Source organism: Microchirus variegatus, assembly GCF_963457635.1.
Source record: "Microchirus variegatus genome assembly, chromosome: 7".
In the NCBI taxonomy this organism is placed as follows: Eukaryota; Metazoa; Chordata; class Actinopteri; order Pleuronectiformes; family Soleidae; genus Microchirus; species Microchirus variegatus.
Genome location: NC_139808.1, coordinates 21,706,669 through 21,728,588, shown reverse-complemented (window position 1 = coordinate 21,728,588; position 21,920 = coordinate 21,706,669). Strand labels below are relative to the sequence as shown.

The 21,920-nt window shown below is 38.7% G+C and overlaps 1 protein-coding gene across 1 annotated transcript in view; it reads left to right on the top strand.

Moving 5' to 3' along the window:
- LOC310929649 (zinc finger protein 385A-like) overlaps positions 1-21,289 on the top strand; it is a gene marked incomplete at its 3' end in the record, with an annotated part of 41,788 nt that extends 20,499 nt beyond the window's left edge. Inside the window, exons 4-8 of the mRNA XM_083892466.1 lie at positions 6,346-6,505; positions 18,377-18,694; positions 19,453-19,640; positions 19,742-19,828; positions 21,056-21,289. Of these exons, the coding sequence (XP_083748592.1) occupies positions 6,346-6,505; positions 18,377-18,694; positions 19,453-19,640; positions 19,742-19,828; positions 21,056-21,289 (987 nt within the window). The remainder of the gene's footprint in view (positions 1-6,345; positions 6,506-18,376; positions 18,695-19,452; positions 19,641-19,741; positions 19,829-21,055) is intronic.
- Positions 21,290-21,920: the final 631 nt, after the last annotated feature.

The window sequence follows — 21,920 nt, the reverse complement described above, 5'->3', positions numbered from 1 at the left end:
ACGTTTGACTGGCATAGCAACAGGGGCAGGGATTTATAAGCAGTCAGGGGTTGTTTAAAGAAAGTCTGGAGATGGGCCTTTTTAAACAGCGATATTTCGAGAGGTCCAGAGTCACATACTATTAATCTGCACATACTAAATCACGACCTAAAATGTTAGTCAGCTGGAACTAAAGTTAGTTGGTGATTGACTGTACAGCTGGAACAGGTGAAAATATGGTTCACAGATTCTCAGCTCCAATTATAGACTCTCCAGAGAGCAGAGTGTGGAGGGAGGAGGAGGAGGAGAGAAATCTTGCTTGTATACAAACAACTAAGAGTGTCGATGTGGCACTCTTGTATCAGTCGCTTGACAAAATGTCAAGAGTGACAGAAAGGAGCTGGACAGTTGGACTCTGTGCAGGGATTGGAAAACATATTCCTGGTGTTGACAACAAGCCTTTTGCAAGTGTTGAAGTCCCCTCTGATCAGTGTTGTTTTTGACAACCATCTTAGATTTAGTCTTAGTCTTAGTCTTTTGGCCGAAAATGCTTATTAGTTTTAGTCACATTTTAGTCACTTATATATGTGATAGTTTTAGTCCAGTTTTAGTCGATGAAAACTCAAAAGGGTTTTAGTCTAGTTTTTAGTCGACGAAAACTCAAAAAGGATTTAGTCTAGTTTTAGTCGAAAAAAGAAGTATAGTCTTTTAACAAATTTATTTAGGTCAATAAGTATTGGAGATTGTTGTTGGGCAGTGTCGCACATAAGTTGTGAAAATAGCAGCAGACCTATAAGTTCAACACACTGCAACACACTGTGAGCTTGCAGATTGGCTATTATAACACAAAGAGATGACCACACCGTCACTGAATGTAAACATGGCTAAACATGCTGCTAAAGAAACACACACATAATGAATTGACATTAGCGTAACAAAAGCTAACTTTAGCCACTACTACTAACTACTGTGTCCAGTTATTGTCATGTCCTGCTTTCTTTCTGCCGCTAAATAATCCATCTGTTTGTTGTTTGCTAACACGTTAGCATAAAGATCGCTAGCTTAAAATGCTAACGAGTCCACTTACATAAGTGTCGGGTTAGAAGAAGTACAGTCGCAGTTCAGTCCCTCTGTGGGATTCCTTATCCATCATCATTCAACGGTGAACACACACACATACACACATACACACATACACACACACACACTGCAGAAGCAGTAGCGGGCCGAAAAAAACGAAATGTCATGCGTTTCAAACGTCTGACAGACCACCCACTAACAGTTTTGTCAATTCTCGTCAACAAAAACTCACACAAGTCTTGTCATGTTTTCGTCATCAAAGAGTCATGTTTTCTCGTCACTGTCTCTTTATCGTCATGAAAAAAAGTGGCGTCAACGAAAAGATTTTGTCATCGTCATCGTTGACGAATACAACACTGCCTCTGATGAGATTATATCAGAGGGTTATGAGACGTGTAAGGGTGTAGCAGCAGGAACAAGTCCAACTAACACAAGCTTGTCCTTAGAGCTGCCTTAAAGCTGATCGAGCACATTTCCTGGACCTCAGCTGAGGTTTGAGTGTTCCCATTAAAGAGGGCACCATGTTAACCCAGGTTGGAAAACAAATAATAATGTGGATCCAAAACCCAGCTACTGGATGACATGATTGACGGGTTACGCGTGCAGGACTTGGCCTTGTATAGTGTTTGTGTTTGGAAGTGTGCAGAGTTTGGAGTTGCACACTTCCACAAGATGATCCAACACATGTCAGGAAAATGTGTGACTTCCCAAATCATCTCCAGGAGTTAGCTGTAGGCTACTGTGTTTGAGTTAGGTCTGAAGATGTTTCAGCTTGTGTTAGTTGGAGTTCTTCCTGCTGTTACACCCTGACATGTCTCATAACCCTCTAATAAAATATAATCGGAGCGCTTCTTGCAATATTCAAAAGGCTTCTTCGACACCGTCTCATCCTCTTGTCTATCGTCAAACCTTGCTCAAGCAAGTCCAGTTGCCTTTTTTTGCTACACACTAAAAAATCAAAGTATGAGATGCTGTCTCTCCAGTTTTACCCTATCAGAGTACAAGCACTGTACCTTTCTCAGTGTGTACAGGTACATTTTTGTCACTATGGTTGCAGAAATGTTTCAAACAAACAAGCAGGTACAAATTTTAAAGGTACAGTGCTTGTACTCTGATAGGGTACAACTGGAGGGATAAAGCATTTGTACCTTTTCAGGTACAGTCTCGTACTTTGATTTCTTAGTGTGTAACTCCTGAAGATGACTATGAGCTGGATGAATAAGAACCTACATAGAAACCTCACAAATCACTCCATAGCCTTGTGTTTATGACCTGTCACTGTAGCCACCAACGTAAATATGTGTAGAAATCAAATAAAAGTCAGATTCACTTATTTGGCTTAAGATGTAAATGTATCCCAGTGATGAAGCTCTAAATGCAGTGGTGTGTAAAGAACATTGGGAGTCATCAAGGACACTTAATTATATCCTCACTGCTCGGACCTTCATTTTTCACATGGTCTACACGAGTGTACATGTATTTACATTCATATCTACAGACCATGAATGTGCATATTTTTTAAAAGTGTCTCTCTGCCTCTCTGTCGTTGGAACGGGGTGTTAAAGACAGAGCCACCTGTTCGTCCAACTCGCGGCTTTACTTGTGACTCCGGGGCGTGCATCTGCTCTGCTGCAGCTCTACACCACTGTCCACAGTAACCTGAGAGACTGGGAGCCAAAAGCATGCAGGACATTCTTTAATAATGAAGGAATACTCTGCTTACAGTACAGCGCTTGGCTTACTCACACCAAGTCTCAGCTGTGCTGTAGTTTAAAGGCAGACAAACATGCATTCTTTTTCATCAGGCTCTCGCCACGTCCAAATCCACCAAACTCTACAAATAATGCCAATATTTTACTTTATATTAATGTTCACAAGTGTGCTGGCAGCTGCTGTTAAATAGGAACTCTCTGTGAAATACACCGATTGACTGATAGAGGCCATTCAGAAGCAGGTGCTCCTCACTGCTGCCACACTGTAGAGCCACATGTTGTAATTACAACATTGCAATTCCTTTCAGGCCACAGAGGACAGATTAGCTTGCCAGTGTTCAGCTCGACTCTGCTGCAAGGCTGACGTCACACCATGCTGCAATAGCCACCGTCACTACTGCAGTACCATATCCAACACCATATCGGACACCTCTCTCTCTCTCTCTCTCTCTCTCTTTTTTCCTTCTGATCAATCCCCCTCTTCTTCCACTTCTCAGACCAACACCATATCAGGTTTCATTCAGATCTTCTGTCTTGGCAGCTGAGTGTCCTCACATTTTCCTTGTCTGTTTTCATGCTTCTGTTTCTCCCTCTTCTGTATCATATGTCCCATGCCCCCCCTTCTCTCTCGACCACTCCAGCTTCTTCGCACCCCCTCTTCCTGATGCTGCCTGTTCCGTCGTATACTGTGGATGTGGCTGTCACACCAGCTCACTCTGCTTTCTGAGCCTTTGTCACTTCGTAGATAAAACATCAAAACACCTACTGGTTATAGACAAAGCGCATTTCAGGGACATTTGCTTGCTCTCATTTTCTCCCCCTTAAATCCCATCTCTGCTTCTTCGTTCATCTTAATCCTCCTTTTCACAGTCTCTGTCACAGCTTCTCTGAGTTCATTTCACCTACTATGTCAAAAATCATCTGTATTTCTATCATTATTCATCTTTCCTCTTCACATCCATGATAAGGTGCCTTGACCTCATTTACAGCCCATTGCCGCTGCTGCCTCCAAGACTGTCAAGCTTTTTAAGCTTGAACTGATGGAAGACGTCCATCGATTTCTTCAGACCTGACACTCAAGGTCACAGGGAGTAAAAGTATCAAAGCAACGCAAAAAAAGAGAGAGTTAGAGAAAGTGAGAGGGAAATTAGAAGGACAGCAGTATAAAGCAATGAGTGGACTGCAGTGACAAGAACGGACATAGAGTAGTTCATACTTTCGAGATCTCTGCTGTCATTTCTTCATTCATTTCCACATCTCCATGTCTAATTGCAGGACTTAGGGAGGCAGCTACCAGCGGAGTTGGGTTACACAGGCGATGCTGTATCTGCCTTTCTGTCATCACCAATCAGGATGAGAGCTATATGGGTGACTGTGATTGGCAGCCAATATCTTAGGCTTACAGAGGCATCCCTGACACGTCCCTGTGGTCCCTTTGCCTCCATGCAGGGCTGCACAGCCTTGTTATTGACATAAGGAAGACTAGTCTCATCTCAACAGGTCTCTGCATGTGCTTACACATGTTAATGCATTCACACGCATTCGGGAGAGTTTTGGGAACTATATATACACATCACACTTTACTTTGATTTCATCTGATGCTGACAAGCACATTATAGAGTATATTTGGGTACTGATATCACAGACCAGTACTCACAATTTAGTTCAGAAGGAGTAAGGGCATGGAGGTTGGAGTAGCACATACAGTATTGTCACATGCAGACTTAAATGGGATATTATGACCTACTTTATATTTTAAAAACATGTTTATGGCTTTAAGAATTTCTTATATTGTAATTTCTGCATGAGTTTGCTCTTTTAGTTTCTTGTGTCAGGGAGCTGCTTTTATGTGGAACCAAGGATATATTTTGCACATCATTACGATTATAGAGGAGACTGAGGTAATCAGTTGAATGAGTTATGCGTGTCCACAAGTGTGTGAGCATTTGGCAATGCTCAGTCAATGAGCTCACTCAATAGTCTGACTATCAAAGGCCCAGCGCAAGACATCATAGTGCTGCTGCCTTTTAATAACCATCACAATCCTTATAGTCCGAGTAAAGTGATGCAACAACTGGCTTTACTTTGCAGTGGCGTTGCATTTCATGTGTCATCATTTATTAAAAACGAAAATGCAACCCAAGGCACAACACAGAGAGCAATGACTTCACTGAAATGTCCCTGCATCTCATATTTCCTATTCCTGAATTTGAATGATCATTTTAAGGACAAGCAGGCAAACACACACACTCATGGATACAATCTCTTCTTGATTTGCTCAATTTTCTTTTTTCTTTAGAAGCGGACTATCAACTGTCACTGGTTGCCAACAGCCCTCCAGCCCATTTTAGATAATCCCACCACTCATTAGTCATCATCAGCGCAGCAGGCCAGTTCAGTGATTACACCAGTAGTGAAGGAGGACGAGAATATTCTAGAGGCTACTCTTCCCTGACAACCCCCTGCAGTGCGGCAGATCTGCGAACACTCAATGCCAAAATAGATTTTCAAAAATATCAGGGTTTGTTTTGTTTTACATATTTTAATGCCCGGAAGTCCACCTGTTTATAAACATCCCAACGGGTCCCTCAGACATTCAGTTTCTACGGCAGTATTCAGATCCCATGAGACGACACGGTACAACCAGGTTGCAGAAAGAAAACTGAGCTGATATGATTAAAAAAATTAAATGCTATGCTACGTTTAAAATTGAGGTAATTCGACAGTAGTAGATTTTACCCTGCACTTCCTAAGAACAAACATCCATCCATCTTCTCCTACTGTATCCTCGACATGAGGGTCACCAGGGTCACTGGTGCCAATCCCAGCTGACATAGACAGGTTATACCCTGGAAGAGGTCGCCAGTCCATCACAGGGCCACACAAAGACAACTACACACTCTAACATCTACACATACTAGTGTCCAATTTGCCTAATCCTCAAATCTACATGGGGGTTTTTTTGGACTGTGGGAGGAAACTAGAGAACCCAGAGAAAACCCACACACACAAGGAGAACATGCAAACTCCATCTTCTTGCTGATAAGGCAAGAGTAAGGCCAAAGATGAAAAAAAAATAGTTGTCATTCCTCAAACAGAACAATGTTTTATAAATGATGGCATTGATAAAGTTTTTCCCCAAAAAATATTACGTAATTAGTTAATTAGTGCATCTATTACCACCAGGTGGCAGCAGCAGAAAATGTTTGTTACGTGGACTGCAGTGGAAATTTACAATGGTCCTTGAATGCATCAACAACAAGCATTTGATTAGTAGAAATCTGCACCTTCAAACTCAAGCCGTGGATTAGCTGTGAGGATCTGTCCAACAGTTGTCTAATTATCAAGGGAAATCATGTATACAGTTGTCAAAAGTGATTTTTAAATGAACAAATCCTTTTTGCTGGGCATGATACCAGCCAACCATGCTGTGGAGGCTGTACAGTCATCAGCGACCTTCAGATCCAGGGTCCACTGATGCTGATAAGTTGTAAAAAAAAAAGTCCTATCTGAGGTGATTTATGAGCCAACCTCATGTACAGTACATCTCTGATGAGTGTTGTTCTTTTGCCAGAGCCAGGCAGAGGCCCACTATAAGGGGAACCGCCACGCACGAAGGGTGAAAGGGATCGAGACATCCAAGACGGGTCGTCTCCAAGATGGGGACAAACAGCTCCCTCCTCCCACTGCCTCCCCCTCTCCCCCAGGCCCTGAGCCCGATTCCAAAAAGCATGGTGAGCATCAACTGAGATATGTCTCACTCAACTATTCTACTTAGGTCACTGCATTGACCTCCTTCCTCCATTATAGATTTAAAACAAGAGGAGCTATAAAGACACGATAGAGAGATATACTAATATACCTTATGTCAAAATTTGATTGATGACCCCCATCCCTAACTGTTAGCCCCCCCTCACCCCTCTCTGTTTCCCCCTCACCCCTCCCCTCTCTGTTTCCCCCTCCTCACCCCTCCCCTCCCCTAAGCAACTGTGACGTCACCCCCTGCCCGCTAACCATGCCCCCACCCAATCCAAAACATGATGTCCAAATTTAATGGATGACCCCCTCCCTCTCTGTTAGCCAGCACTGACAACTTTTCTTTAGGCCCCATGCTTAAATACAGCTGCATTTTGGAGTTGGGAAGTGAAGAGACGATCAAAAAACAAAACACATGGCTCAAAATGTTTTGCATACTCCAGCCCGCATCAGCGAGACACCGATTAGCTTTAGCCATGCGTCCGGTATCACAAAGGCCCCAAAGAAGCACATAGCATTTCTGCGACACGTCCAGTCTCCGTCGGCTACATTGTCGCGTCAAGAATCGTCGCTGGAAGCCTACGGACAATCAGGCGTAATGGGGCTATGACTTCAAGTATGAAACGGGGGAACTCTGTTTCTTAGGGATCAAGGTAGAAACCATGGCTGAAGTGTCCACTCTGGACGGACAGAGGTGCAGTGAGACAGTGAACAGCATAAGCATCAGCCATGCATAGGGCAAAACAACACCCCCAAAGAGGATGTATGGAATGTCGGGTCCAGATGTCGTTATCAATCAAAAAAAGGGCCCCTCTCCTTCCAGCCATCATGTGAAGAAACAACTGCGAAAACCCAAGAAAAACACAATATTAGTGTCTGTAGCCCCACTCACTACTGATCACTCGGCAGACTTACACATTGAAATAACCCAAAGAAAACTATTTAATTATTCTCTAAAATTACTATTCACCTAAACAAATATACATTTTAAAATTGGCTGTATGTTGATAATAACTGATCTAAAGAATCCCATGTCTTGCTTGGCACATGGCAAGACTGGAATGAGCACTTTTAGACTGGCACAAGACAGGGGGAAGGAGAGACAGACATCAAACATCAAGTATTCTACAGATATACACCACCTATACCATTTTTTTTATTTTTTTTGTATTTTCCAGTAAAAGTCAGACTTTTATTCATCAAAAGAGTTGCAAAATGTATATATATATACATATATATGTGTAAATATAGTCAAGACATTGACAAGCTTAGAAATAATGATTTTTATTCAAATTAATAATTTTGTCCTTTGGTCAAAGAACCAGCAAAACTGTTTTCAGCTGTGCTAACATCATTGCACAAGGGTTTTCTAATGAAAAGTCCCATCACTACAACTATGATTTTACCTGTCAATTACAGATGAGTTGCGGTCAATAATATACCAGTGGAGGTAGTCTGACACAATTTCTTTCTTTGCTGTACTTTGCTAACAGTAGACACACATCTCAGACAACCTGCTGTCTGTAACATTGTGCTGTGTCTCATGGTACATTCTCGCAGCGTGTCATCTGAAGCAGTATTCTCGATCTAAAAAACATAAAAAGGAATATAACCACTCAAGTCAATAACTGTATGTACTGTGTTACGACCGACTCAAAGGCCATAACAAAAGTGGGAGATGCACCAACAATTATGTATAAATCAAGAGTAACATGTATCAAATAAATATGCAAACACAAAACAATGAGGTATGTAAGTCAGCATCAGTGGCGCATGGAGGTGTATGACTGTGATGAAGCATGTGTGGTGCATGTTGTCAGTGTAGAACTAAAGAAACAACAAAGCAAACAAAAGCTCATGCTGCTGGTGGTGCAGTCGAGGAGTTGAAGTCAGAGCTTGAACTGAAGGGCTGCTTGCATGAGGAGGTGGAGCTAAGTAAACTGGGAGGCCTGGCCAGATGCTCCCAGTTACCAATCAGTTCTGCCTGAGACCTGCAAGTAGAGGAGCAGAGCAGCAGTACCCCAGTAACAGGCTCTGGGCCTTCACAACCGTATCTTCTTGTCTGTTTTTATTATTCCAATTACAGTCAAACGTTAGGACAGTTTCTCATTTAAGTTTATGGTAAAATGTCCAAGCACGGTGTAATCTTGCATTATTACCAAACAATAAATTAAGCTAATTCTGTGTAAATGATTAAGGAAGGAAAATTAGTTTCAAAACACTGCAGAGACTATGTAGTACTCTGTACCACACTGCAGCCTTATGCTATTCTCACCTCTTGCAAATCTTTCACCATTTATTCATCATTTATTTAATTAACTGTTGCTTTGAATGAATGAAGATAATGTACAAGGTCTTCTTACAGGAAATGGGGTCCTGGACCTCCATGCACAATTGACACCACAATCATCTTTCGTGCCAGGTAGTACTCATCCTCTCTAACAGCTGTGAATGAAGTCATATTGCAAAATCAAAACATATACTGTATTATATACACTATAATGTATTAAGATGAAACTCTTCAAAAAACTTCAAGTTTTTGAAGAATAGTTATAGCAATAGAGTATATGTCATGTGATATATATGGTTATTGATCATTAACCATTAGTATAGCACACATCTAACCCTATGCATACCATTTGCATACAGGGCTGTGTATTTACTGATGGAAAATTCATTTGCACGTTAAAACATCATAACAATGTTTTTCTTTTCTGTGTAATCAACAAATTAAAATTAACTTAGTCACCATCATTTTTTATTTACCTGTAGCAAGTAGTCCTGACTGGATTTGTTTCATGTGGCTCCATATCCTCACTATCAGATATTACTATCTGAAAAAACAAATTAAAATGTCTAACCCAACACAACATTAAGAGCAAGAAACATGGCTGAAAACAGGCTATCACAGTCTGCCTTAATACCTGTCCAGGTTGAACTGTGCTTGAATTCCCAGGAGCATCTCCACACAATACAATTGATTACAATGATTACCTTTATGTATATATGGAGTTTTGAGAAACATTTAGAGATAGGGGAAGATTTATAAATAAGAGAATATTTGTTTATAAATCACATTACATGTATGATATTTTCTACTTCACGTTTTCTTTAGAGCAAATGCTCTCAGCTAATCACATCACACACAACGTAAAGATACATTACTTATTTTGTAAAAATTAGTACTTGCATCTTCAGGTTTGCATTTGGGTGTACTTTGGTTTTGTGGTTCAAACACCTGAGAGGAAAACCATTCAATTATCAACAATTTTAACCAGCTTCCATCATTGTTCCCTTACCACATACAGCATTATATCAATGATGAAAGATGGTGAGTCTTTCTGTAATGTTAACTTACAAGTAATCAAAACAAACCTTGGTTCTTCTAAAATACTCACCAGAACATGGATTTAATGCTTTAATGCTCAAATATATGCAATGAATAAATAAATACAAAAGGAATATATATATATATATATATCCAACACATTATAAATATTATGTATGCTAGAGTAGATTATGTAAATATGTAAAAAATATTGAATTATGAACTCCACAAACCTCCTTTAAAGTGTGTTTCCGTCATCCATGTCCTTGTTAAATGTTGTCATTTTCTGGACAGCGTGTTTCAGCAGATCAGGTGCTGCTACTTCTGGGTCTGTAAATAATGGGAGTGTTTTCCCTCTTACAGGTTTTACCTCAGTTCCATGTGGCAGTGGCACCATCAATTCTATGTTTATATAGTAAAACAACAGAAAGGTGTTATTATTCTCACACACATATAGCATTGCAAAACGGCTAAGGCAACTTACCTGGGCGTTTTCTCTTTTCTTGTTTATGTCTTTCTTTCGGCCCACAGTTAAAAGACTGTCGTTCTTTGGACTTGGTGCTTCTGTACTCCATGAACTGCTTATATGATGGGCATGGTTGTTCTGCTGGAATGAACAGAGTTCAGGTAGAAAGTTAGCAGCAGCAGCTCAAACAATCACCAATAACAAGGAGTGCATATTAACGAAACACACTGCCATTCTGTTATGGCTGGAATTAGATTGACTGTGTAGCGAAATAGACTGAAACGGTAACTGCACCTTTATTCACTGCACGTCTGACAATGGCTCCAGATAGCTAGCGCTAGGTTACACTTACTTTGTTTAGCATTTTCCGGCTGTTTAGATGTCCCCTGTGCGCTTGGTCCTTCTGTCTGGTTCGTGTCCTTTTAAAAACTCCAGAGACCGTCCACACGAAATGCAAAACCTCTGTAACAGACTCAAATGGTTTCCACAAAAACGGGGAAAACATCATGAACCTCCATACAAACCACACAACACTACTCACTCGGTACAGTTTTCTTCGGTACATTCCCTTTTCCGTTAGGATTTTGTCTTTGTAAAAGTGTTTCAGAGTTTGTACATTTGTTTCAGCATTTTTAAATTTGTTTCAGAGTTTTGTAAAAGTGTTTCAGAGTTTGTAAATTTGTTTCAGAGTTTGTAAAATTGTTTCAGCGTTTGTAATTTTGTTTCAGAGTTTGTAAAAAATGTTTCAGCATTTGTAAATTTGTTTCAGCATTTGAAAATTTGTTTCAGTCTGTAAAAATGTTTCAGCATTTGTACATTTGTTTCAGAGTTTGTAAAAGTGTTTCAGAGTTTGTTAATTTGTTACAGAGTTTGTTAATTTGTTTCAGCATTTGTACTTTTGTTTCAGAGTTTGTAAAAGTGTTTCAGAGTTTGTTAATTTGTTTCAGCATTTGTAAATTTGTTTCAGTCTGTAAAAATGTTTCAGCATTTGAACATTTGTTTCAGAGTTTGTAAAAGTGTTAAAGAGTTTGTTAATTTGTTACAGCATTTGTACTATTGTTTCAGCATTTGTACTTTTGTTTCAGAGTTTGTAAAAGTGTTTCAGAGTTTGTTAATTTGTTTCAGCATTTGTACTTTTGTTTCAGAGTTTGTTAATTTGTTTCAGCATTTGTAAATTTGTTCCAGAGTTTGTTAATTTGTTTCAGCATTTGTAAATTTGTTTCAGAGTTTGTAAAATTGATTCAGAGTTTGTTAATTTGTTTCAGCATTTTTAAATTTGTTTAAGAGTTTGTAAAATTGATTCAGAGTTTGTACATTTGTTTCAGCATTTTTAAATTTGTTTAAGAGTTTTGTAAAAGTGTTTCAGAGTTTGTTAATTTGTTACAGCATTTGTAAATTTGTTTCAGAGTTTGTAAAATTGATTCAGAGTTTGTACTTTTGTTTCAGCATTTGTACTTTTGTTTCAGAGTTTGTTAAAGTGTTTCAGAGTTTGTTAATTTGTTTCAGCATTTGTAAATTTGTTTCAGAGTTTGTAAAATTGATTCAGAGTTTGTACTTTTGTTTCAGCATTTGTACTTTTGTTTAAGAGTTTTGTAAAAGTGTTTCAGAGTTTGTTAATTTGTTACAGCATTTGTACTTTTGTTTCAGCATTTGTACTTTTGTTTCAGAGTTTGTTAAAGTGTTTCAGAGTTTGTTAATTTGTTTCAGCATTTGTAAATTTGTTTCAGAGTTTGTAAAATTGATTCAGAGTTTGTACATTTGTTTCAGCATTTTTAAATTTGTTTAAGAGTTTTGTAAAAGTGTTTCAGAGTTTGTTAATTTTTTTCAGCATTTGTAAATTTGTTTCAGTTTGTAAAAATGTTTCAGCATTTGTACATTTGTTTCGGAGTTTGTAAAAGTGTTTCAGAGTTTGTAAATTTGTTACAATTTGTTAATTTTTTTCAGCGTTTGTAAAATTGTTTCAGAGTTTGTAAAAGGGTTTCAGAGTTTGTAAATTTGTTTCAGAGTTTGCAATTTTGTTTCAGCATTTGTAAATTTGTTTCAGAGTTTGTAAAAGTGTTTCAGAGTTTGTTAATTTGTTTCAGAATTTGTAAATTTGTTACAGAGTTTGTAAAAGTGTTTCCCGAGTTTGTAAATTTGTTTCAGCATTTGTAAATTTGTTTTTGCACTTGGCAGCCACAGTACATTTCTATTCAACAGTCTGAACAGAGAAAACAGAAGCTTAAGAAGATTTTCCGATCTCAGTGAGGAAAGATCAGAGATCCTTTGGACGACATGGTATAGTATGACGTTGTAGTCAAATTTCGGACGATGTATGACAATGTTTTTCAAATTTTAGACCAAAATATGTTTTTCAAAACATTGTCATACATCGTCCGAAATTTGACAACGTCATACTATACCATGTGGTATTTACAAATGCTGAAACAAATTTACAAACTCGGAAACACTTTTACAAACTCTGTAACAAATTTACAAATGCTGAAACAAATTAACAAACTCTGAAACACTTTTACAAACTCTGAAACAAATTTACAAATGCTGAAACAAAATTGCAAACTCTGAAACAAATTTACAAACTCTGAAACCCTTTTACAAACTCTGAAATACTTTTATAAACTCCGAAACAAATGTACAAATGCTGAAACATTTTTACAAACTGAAACAAATTTACAAATGCTGAAACAAATTAACAAACTCTGAAACAAAGGTACAAACTCTGAAACACTTTTACAAAACTCTGAAACAAATTTAAAAATGCTGAAAAAAATGTACAAACTCTGAAACACTTTTACAAATTCTGAAACAAATTTAAAAATGCTGAAACAAATGTACAAACTCTGAAACAAATGTACAAATGCTGAAACAAATTAACAAACTCTGAAACAAATGTACAAACTCTGAAACACTTTTACAAACTCTGAAACAAATGTACAAATGCTGAAACATTTTTACAGACTGAAACAAATGTACAAATGCTTAAACAAATTAACAAACTCTGAAACACTTTTACAAACTCTGAAACAAAAGTACAAATGCTGAAACAAATTAACAAACTCTGTAACAAATTAACAAACTCTGAAACAAATGTACAAATGCTGAAACATTTTTACAGACTGAAACAAATTTACAAATGCTGAAACAAATTAACAAACTCTGAAACACTTTTACAAACTCTGAAACAAATTTACAAATGCTGAAACAAATTAACAAACTCTGAATAACTTTTACAAACTCTGAAACAAAAGTACAAATGCTGAAACATTTTTACAAACTCTGTAACAAATTAACAAACTCTGAAACACTTTTACAAACTCTGAAACAAATGTACAAATGCTGAAACATTTTTACAGACTGAAACAAATTTACAAATGCTGAAACAAATTTACAAATGCTGAAACATTTTTACAAATGCTGAAACATTTTTACAAACTCTGAAACAAAATTACAAACGCTGAAACAATTTTACAAACTCTGAAACAATTTTACAAACTCTGAAACACTTTTACAAAACTCTGAAACAAATTTAAAAATGCTGAAACAAATGTACAAACACTTTTACAAAGACAAAATCCTAACGGAAAAGGGAATGTACCGAAGAAAACTGTACCGAGTGAGTAGTGTTGTGTGGTTTGTATGGAGGTTCATGATGTTTTCCCCGTTTTTGTGGAAACCATTTGAGTCTGTTACAGAGGTTTTGCATTTCGTGTGGACGGTCTCTGGAGTTTTTAAAAGGACACGAACCAGACAGAAGGACCAAGCGCACAGGGGACATCTAAACAGCCGGAAAATGCTAAACAAAGTAAGTGTAACCTAGCGCTAGCTATCTGGAGCCATTGTCAGACGTGCAGTGAATAAAGGTGCAGTTACCGTTTCAGTCTATTTCGCTACACAGTCAATCTAATTCCAGCCATAACAGAATGGCAGTGTGTTTCGTTAATATGCACTCCTTGTTATTGGTGATTGTTTGAGCTGCTGCTGCTAACTTTCTACCTGAACTCTGTTCATTCCAGCAGAACAACCATGCCCATCATATAAGCAGTTCATGGAGTACAGAAGCACCAAGTCCAAAGAACGACAGTCTTTTAACTGTGGGCCGAAAGAAAGACATAAACAAGAAAAGAGAAAACGCCCAGGTAAGTTGCCTTAGCCGTTTTGCAATGCTATATGTGTGTGAGAATAATAACACCTTTCTGTTGTTTTACTATATAAACATAGAATTGATGGTGCCACTGCCACATGGAACTGAGGTAAAACCTGTAAGAGGGAAAACACTCCCATTATTTACAGACCCAGAAGTAGCAGCACCTGATCTGCTGAAACACGCTGTCCAGAAAATGACAACATTTAACAAGGACATGGATGACGGAAACACACTTTAAAGGAGGTTTGTGGAGTTCATAATTCAATATTTTTTACATATTTACATAATCTACTCTAGCATACATAATATTTATAATGTGTTGGATATATATATATATATATATTCCTTTTGTATTTATTTATTCATTGCATATATTTGAGCATTAAAGCATTAAATCCATGTTCTGGTGAGTATTTTAGAAGAACCAAGGTTTGTTTTGATTACTTGTAAGTTAACATTACAGAAAGACTCACCATCTTTCATCATTGATATAATGCTGTATGTGGTAAGGGAACAATGATGGAAGCTGGTTAAAATTGTTGATAATTGAATGGTTTTCCTCTCAGGTGTTTGAACCACAAAACCAAAGTACACCCAAATGCAAACCTGAAGATGCAAGTACTAATTTTTACAAAATAAGTAATGTATCTTTACGTTGTGTGTGATGTGATTAGCTGAGAGCATTTGCTCTAAAGAAAACGTGAAGTAGAAAATATCATACATGTAATGTGATTTATAAACAAATATTCTCTTATTTATAAATCTTCCCCTATCTCTAAATGTTTCTCAAAACTCCATATATACATAAAGGTAATCATTGTAATCAATTGTATTGTGTGGAGATGCTCCTGGGAATTCAAGCACAGTTCAACCTGGACAGGTATTAAGGCAGACTGTGATAGCCTGTTTTCAGCCATGTTTCTTGCTCTTAATGTTGTGTTGGGTTAGACATTTTAATTTGTTTTTTCAGATAGTAATATCTGATAGTGAGGATATGGAGCCACATGAAACAAATCCAGTCAGGACTACTTGCTACAGGTAAATAAAAAATGATGGTGACTAAGTTAATTTTAATTTGTTGATTACACAGAAAAGAAAAACATTGTTATGATGTTTTAACGTGCAAATGAATTTTCCATCAGTAAATACACAGCCCTGTATGCAAATGGTATGCATAGGGTTAGATGTGTGCTATACTAATGGTTAATGATCAATAACCATATATATCACATGACATATACTCTATTGCTATAACTATTCTTCAAAAACTTGAAGTTTTTTGAAGAGTTTCATCTTAATACATTATAGTGTATATAATACAGTATATGTTTTGATTTTGCAATATGACTTCATTCACAGCTGTTAGAGAGGATGAGTACTACCTGGCACGAAAGATGATTGTGGTGTCAATTGTGCATGGAGGTCCAGGACCCCATTTCCTGTAAGAAGACCTTGTACATTATCTTCATTCATTCAAAGCAACAGTTAATTAAATAAATGATGAATAAATGGTGAAAGATTTGCAAGAGGTGAGAATAGCATAAGGCTGCAGTGTGGTACAGAGTACTACATAGTCTCTGCAGTGTTTTGAAACTAATTTTCCTTCCTTAATCATTTACACAGAATTAGCTTAATTTATTGTTTGGTAATAATGCAAGATTACACCGTGCTTGGACATTTTACCATAAACTTAAATGAGAAACTGTCCTAACGTTTGACTGTAATTGGAATAATAAAAACAGACAAGAAGATACGGTTGTGAAGGCCCAGAGCCTGTTACTGGGGTACTGCTGCTCTGCTCCTCTACTTGCAGGTCTCAGGCAGAACTGATTGGTAACTGGGAGCATCTGGCCAGGCCTCCCAGTTTACTTAGCTCCACCTCCTCATGCAAGCAGCCCTTCAGTTCAAGCTCTGACTTCAACTCCTCGACTGCACCACCAGCAGCATGAGCTTTTGTTTGCTTTGTTGTTTCTTTAGTTCTACACTGACAACATGCACCACACATGCTTCATCACAGTCATACACCTCCATGCGCCACTGATGCTGACTTACATACCTCATTGTTTTGTGTTTGCATATTTATTTGATACATGTTACTCTTGATTTATACATAATTGTTGGTGCATCTCCCACTTTTGTTATGGCCTTTGAGTCGGTCGTAACACAGTCCATACAGTTATTGACTTGAGTGGTTATATTCCTTTTTATGTTTTTTAGATCGAGAATACTGCTTCAGATGACACGCTGCGAGAATGTACCATGAGACACAGCACAATGTTACAGACAGCAGGTTGTCTGAGATGTGTGTCTACTGTTAGCAAAGTACAGCAAAGAAAGAAATTGTGTCAGACTACCTCCACTGGTATATTATTGACCGCAACTCATCTGTAATTGACAGGTAAAATCATAGTTGTAGTGATGGGACTTTTCATTAGAAAACCCTTGTGCAATGATGTTAGCACAGCTGAAAACAGTTTTGCTGGTTCTTTGACCAAAGGACAAAATTATTAATTTGAATAAAAATCATTATTTCTAAGCTTGTCAATGTCTTGACTATATTTACACATATATATGTATATATATATACATTTTGCAACTCTTTTGATGAATAAAAGTCTGACTTTTACTGGAAAATACAAAAAAAATAAAAAAAATGGTATAGGTGGTGTATATCTGTAGAATACTTGATGTTTGATGTCTGTCTCTCCTTCCCCCTGTCTTGTGCCAGTCTAAAAGTGCTCATTCCAGTCGTGCCATGTGCCAAGCAAGACATGGGATTCTTTAGATCAGTTATGATCAACATACAGCCAATTTTAAAATGTATATTTGTTTAGGTGAATAGTAATTTTAGAGAATAATTAATAGTTTTCTTTGGGTAATTTCAATGTGTAAGTCTGCCGAGTGATCAGTAGTAAGTGGGGCTACAGACACTAATATATGTGTTTTTCTTGAGTATGCAAAACATTTTGAGCCATGTGTTTTGTTTTTTGATCGTCTCTTCACTTCCCAACTCCAAAATGCAGCTGTATTTAAGCATGGGGCCTAAAGAAAAGTTGTCAGTTTGGACATAATGTTTTGGATTGGGTGGGGGCATGGTTAGTGGGCAGGGGGTGACGTCACAGTTTCTTAGGGGAGGGGAGGGGTGAGGAGGGGGAAACAGAGAGGGGAGGGGTGAGGGCGGCTAACAGTTAGGGATGGGGGTCATCAATCAAATTTTGACATAAGGTATATTAGTATCTCTCTCTCACAGTAAAAATTTACCAGGATGAGAACAAGATATCCAGACTGTTGATCAGTGTTTCCTGAATCTTAAAGTTGAAAATGTCTTCATATGTTTGGTTTTGTCCACAAACCCCTGATATTAAGTTGAGCAAAGACAGAAAACATTGACATTCAAGAGGCTGAAATCACAGAAGTGGTTTTATTTGAAAGGAAAAAAAAGAGAGAAAACATTTGAGGTGATGAGTCTTCATCAAAATAGTGGGCAATAAATTTAGTAATCAATTTGTAATTAAAAGGCTAATCCAGGGAGCTTCTTAAGTATGCAGGCATTAATGCCAAATCTAACCATGTTTCCATTTGTTTAATTATGGAAAAAGTGTCCCTGACTGAGATAATAATTGTTGCAGAGCTAACAGACAAAATATAAATATTAAATTACAGTCTTTGTGATTAGCTAATTGTGTTTTGGTTTTTTTCTTCAGACTTAAATCGATAATTGTTCAGTCCTAGTTTGACCTTAGAGAGGCCAAAGGTGTTGGAATATCAGAGTCATTGTTTTCACATTTCACTATCATGATCAACAAGGTCAAAGGGGTTAATGTATGATGAATTCTCTCTGATTATATAGATTTTATTAATCAATAAAAGAAATTGAATCAACTAATCAATCATCTTTGTGCTGTTCACAGATGTCACCCAATCCTGTCCCAACTCTGAGGCATCTTTGACCGCTAACCCCCTCCCAACACCCACACTGAGCTCAACAGACGCAGAGTTTACACTCCTGCCTTCTGTCAGCTTGCCTTCGCCATCCTCTCCCTCCTCCAGTGCGGCCCTCAGTTCCCCACCTGCAGATCCAGTGGTGGCTGCTCCTCCTGACGCCCTGTCCCCAGTGCCCAGCTCGTCTTCAGCAGAGTCAGAGGAAGAGAAAGCCAAGAAGCTTCTTTACTGCGCCCTATGCAAAGTAGCTGTTAATTCGCTCTCACAACTTGAGGCCCATAACAAAGGTACCATTAAAAAACGCTTTGTCAGAGACTGTATTTTTAAGTACATCACACCGCACAGTACACACTTCCTTGAAAGGAATAAACCTGTTCAAGCAACAGCATTGTGGTTTTAGATTAAAGGGGATATATTTGAGATTACTCAAGCATTAATCATTTTTCTAATGCCAATGAATGAACACATCATAAATGAGACGTCCTCCAGATGATACAAATGCCTGTAGACTGACTTACATAAATCCAGTTGGGTTGGATTTTCTGTAAAGAAAAACTAAAAGATGTTGACGTTGTGCTTCAGGGTTGAACAGTCAGTAACAGTGGGCTGACTTGTGTGTAGTGAGTGAGTTGTATGTTTGTGTAGAAATGGAGTGAATTGCTACAACCAACGACCCGTTACCAGCACAACATAGACTCCAACAGAAACCCAGCAAACACATAGAAAGCAAAAGAAAGCTTTTATCAAATACAGCCTGTTGTTGCTCTCAGAAACATCTATTGATTACTGAGCGGGTGAGGGTCCCAAGCCCATGAGCAATGCAGCAATGAGTAACAGAATTACTTTGCTAGCAGCAACCACAGAATTCATTCAACACAGAATTGTAGATGACTCCTCACGCACTCGCTTAAAAGATGAGGTATAAAGTTCATTGTTGACCTTGGAAATAGCAGTTGCAAAAATTAGCTCACCACTAAATCAGTTTAGTCATCTTCAATATTACGATTGCTGCTATTGCTTAGGTCTTTCTATTCACCGTGTCCAGGTACCAAGCACAAAACCATTCTGGAGGCACGGAGTGGACTGGGACCTATTAAAGCATACCCACGCTTGGGTCCTAAACCCAGCCCAGAGCAGGGAGGGGAGCTGTCCTCTGACCCTGACGCTCAGGAACGCACCTTCCACTGTGAGATCTGCAATGTTCGAGTCAACTCTGAGCTGCAGCTCAAACAGGTGAGGAAACCCATGCACACAAAGACCCAGAGGGCTGTGAGAAAATGTTTTCTCAGCAAACTCAATATCCCATATCTATCCTTTTTCATTTCGTGCTGCAGCATATATCCAGCCGAAGGCATCGCGATGGAGTTGCAGGGAAACCCAATCCCCTTCTGAGTCGGCACAAGAAGCGCACAGACTATATGGTAGGAACTGCCTTTGGCTCACATTTATATTTGTCACTTTCCTCCCATAAAAACCAGACTACCTAAAAGTTGACGTGGTCTTTCGGTTGCAAATCAAACTCACTTTGCAGCCTCAATCCGTGTCAGCTTTTGAAACTGGACGTTCACAGATGTTCACTGCCACCAGGCACTGAACGATAAAAGCTTTCCACTCATACATCCTGTGTGTTATTGTCTATTTTCCTCTAAATGGGAACACAATTTGCTAAATTAATAAATCTGTAAGAAAAATGTTGACGATATTATGACTTCCATGCCATTCAAATTAAGTTATATTTAAGTTATAGCAGAGTCACCCCCTAGTGGCAAACTGCTACTACTGTCCTACTTCCTATAGGCTACACATGATACATGTGCAGGGTCAGTTATTTCTCTGATTGGGATGTCACGTGGAGTCTACCCTGGTGGGGAACTGCTACTTCCGTTCTTCATTTTCCAAGCTGTAATGTTACAGTATGTCTATTTTTACATACAGTCTATGATTAAAAACTAGGGAGCAGCTCAGGCCACATTCGTCCCAACCAGAATAGTAACCGAGACTGACCCTGTATCATATGCACCCATCATGAATCATAAGCTAAGAAAAACAACTTCTTGATATATAAAACTTTTGAATATAAACAAATGTTCGTTACATTCAAACCATTGTCAAATGAGTTCACACAACGCTGATACAGTCTATCAGATCCACAGCACATTTCCTCTGTATTTCTTAGTGGTGTTTAGATCTTGTGTTTCTCGCACTGCACACAGCAGGTGATTTGGTTTATGTCAATACAGACGGAGGCAACAAACAGCAACAATGAGCTCAGTAATTTTACTAAATAAATGCTTCTTCCCTCTGCATTGCAAATGCTTCCTCAGTCAGGTCTGATAGTATTGCTTAACGGGGCCTGTTTTCAGATGGAGGATGCAGCATACAAATAATGTTACATCTTTTCTGTGCCCAACAACTAAACAGAGGGAGACTAATGACATCAACAATCACCAACAGTTAAGCACTGTAGCTTTAAACAGCCACATGTTGCATTGTCACAGAAACAAACACCTGGACTGACAATTTTTTATTTATTTTTTTAATTCGAAAACCACTAACACAAACAACACTGATGTTTAAGGAAAACTCTTGTATGAATTACCAGCTTAAGATCGCATTTACACATTTACTTCCTTGATTTTTTTTTAAAGGAGCTTCCAAAAACTCTCGGGGCCGGACTTTTACCAAATCCCCTGGCCGTTGCTGCGGCGATGGCGGCCGCAGCATCCTCGAATCAGCTGGCGCTACGTCCTCATGGCCCGACCTCCCACCCACACCATCACCCTCACCACCACCTCCTACAGGGAACAACCCTCAGCCTGCTGAGGCCTGCCCCAGGCCCCATCCGCACCACGCACGGGCCAATCCTCTTCACTCCTTACTGATGAGAGAATAATGAGAAAACAGGAAGAAGCACACTGTGAAGTGGAGCCCTGCATCCATGTGCCATCACGAGTCAAATCAGCTGCTGTGGCCCGATGAACATAATTACGACTCTTCATGGTGCATAGCTGCAGTCAGACCACTGATAGATAGATAGATAGATAGATACTTTATTCATCGCACAGAGAAATTCACATCACTGCTGTTATGTTAACAAAGAGAAATAACAGACTGATCGCAGACATTTCAAAGAGGCTGTGCGTTCCCATCACCCCACCTCTTGCTTCATTACTTAAGTGTCTGTCAATCGTCAGACTGACGCTTCACATAGCTTGAAGAGGAACTTTCTGTCGAGCATGGGATTCTTTGAGCATCCACCAATCAGCAGCTGATTGAGCGTCCTCATCTACCACACCATTCTCTGTGTCTGACTCAAAACCCTACCTCTCTTGTTTGTAAATGTTCATCTCTGCAAGGATTCCTTACATAGCCAAAGCATCAATGTGATCAAAAACATGTGCTGGGTTAGATATAGTAGTTACCTCTAATGTTAGCCGGTATCATACTGTAGTTGTCACAGTGGAGAGTTTCACTGTACAGTTCTGTGTTGTGGCCTATAGAAAGGTCAGTTGT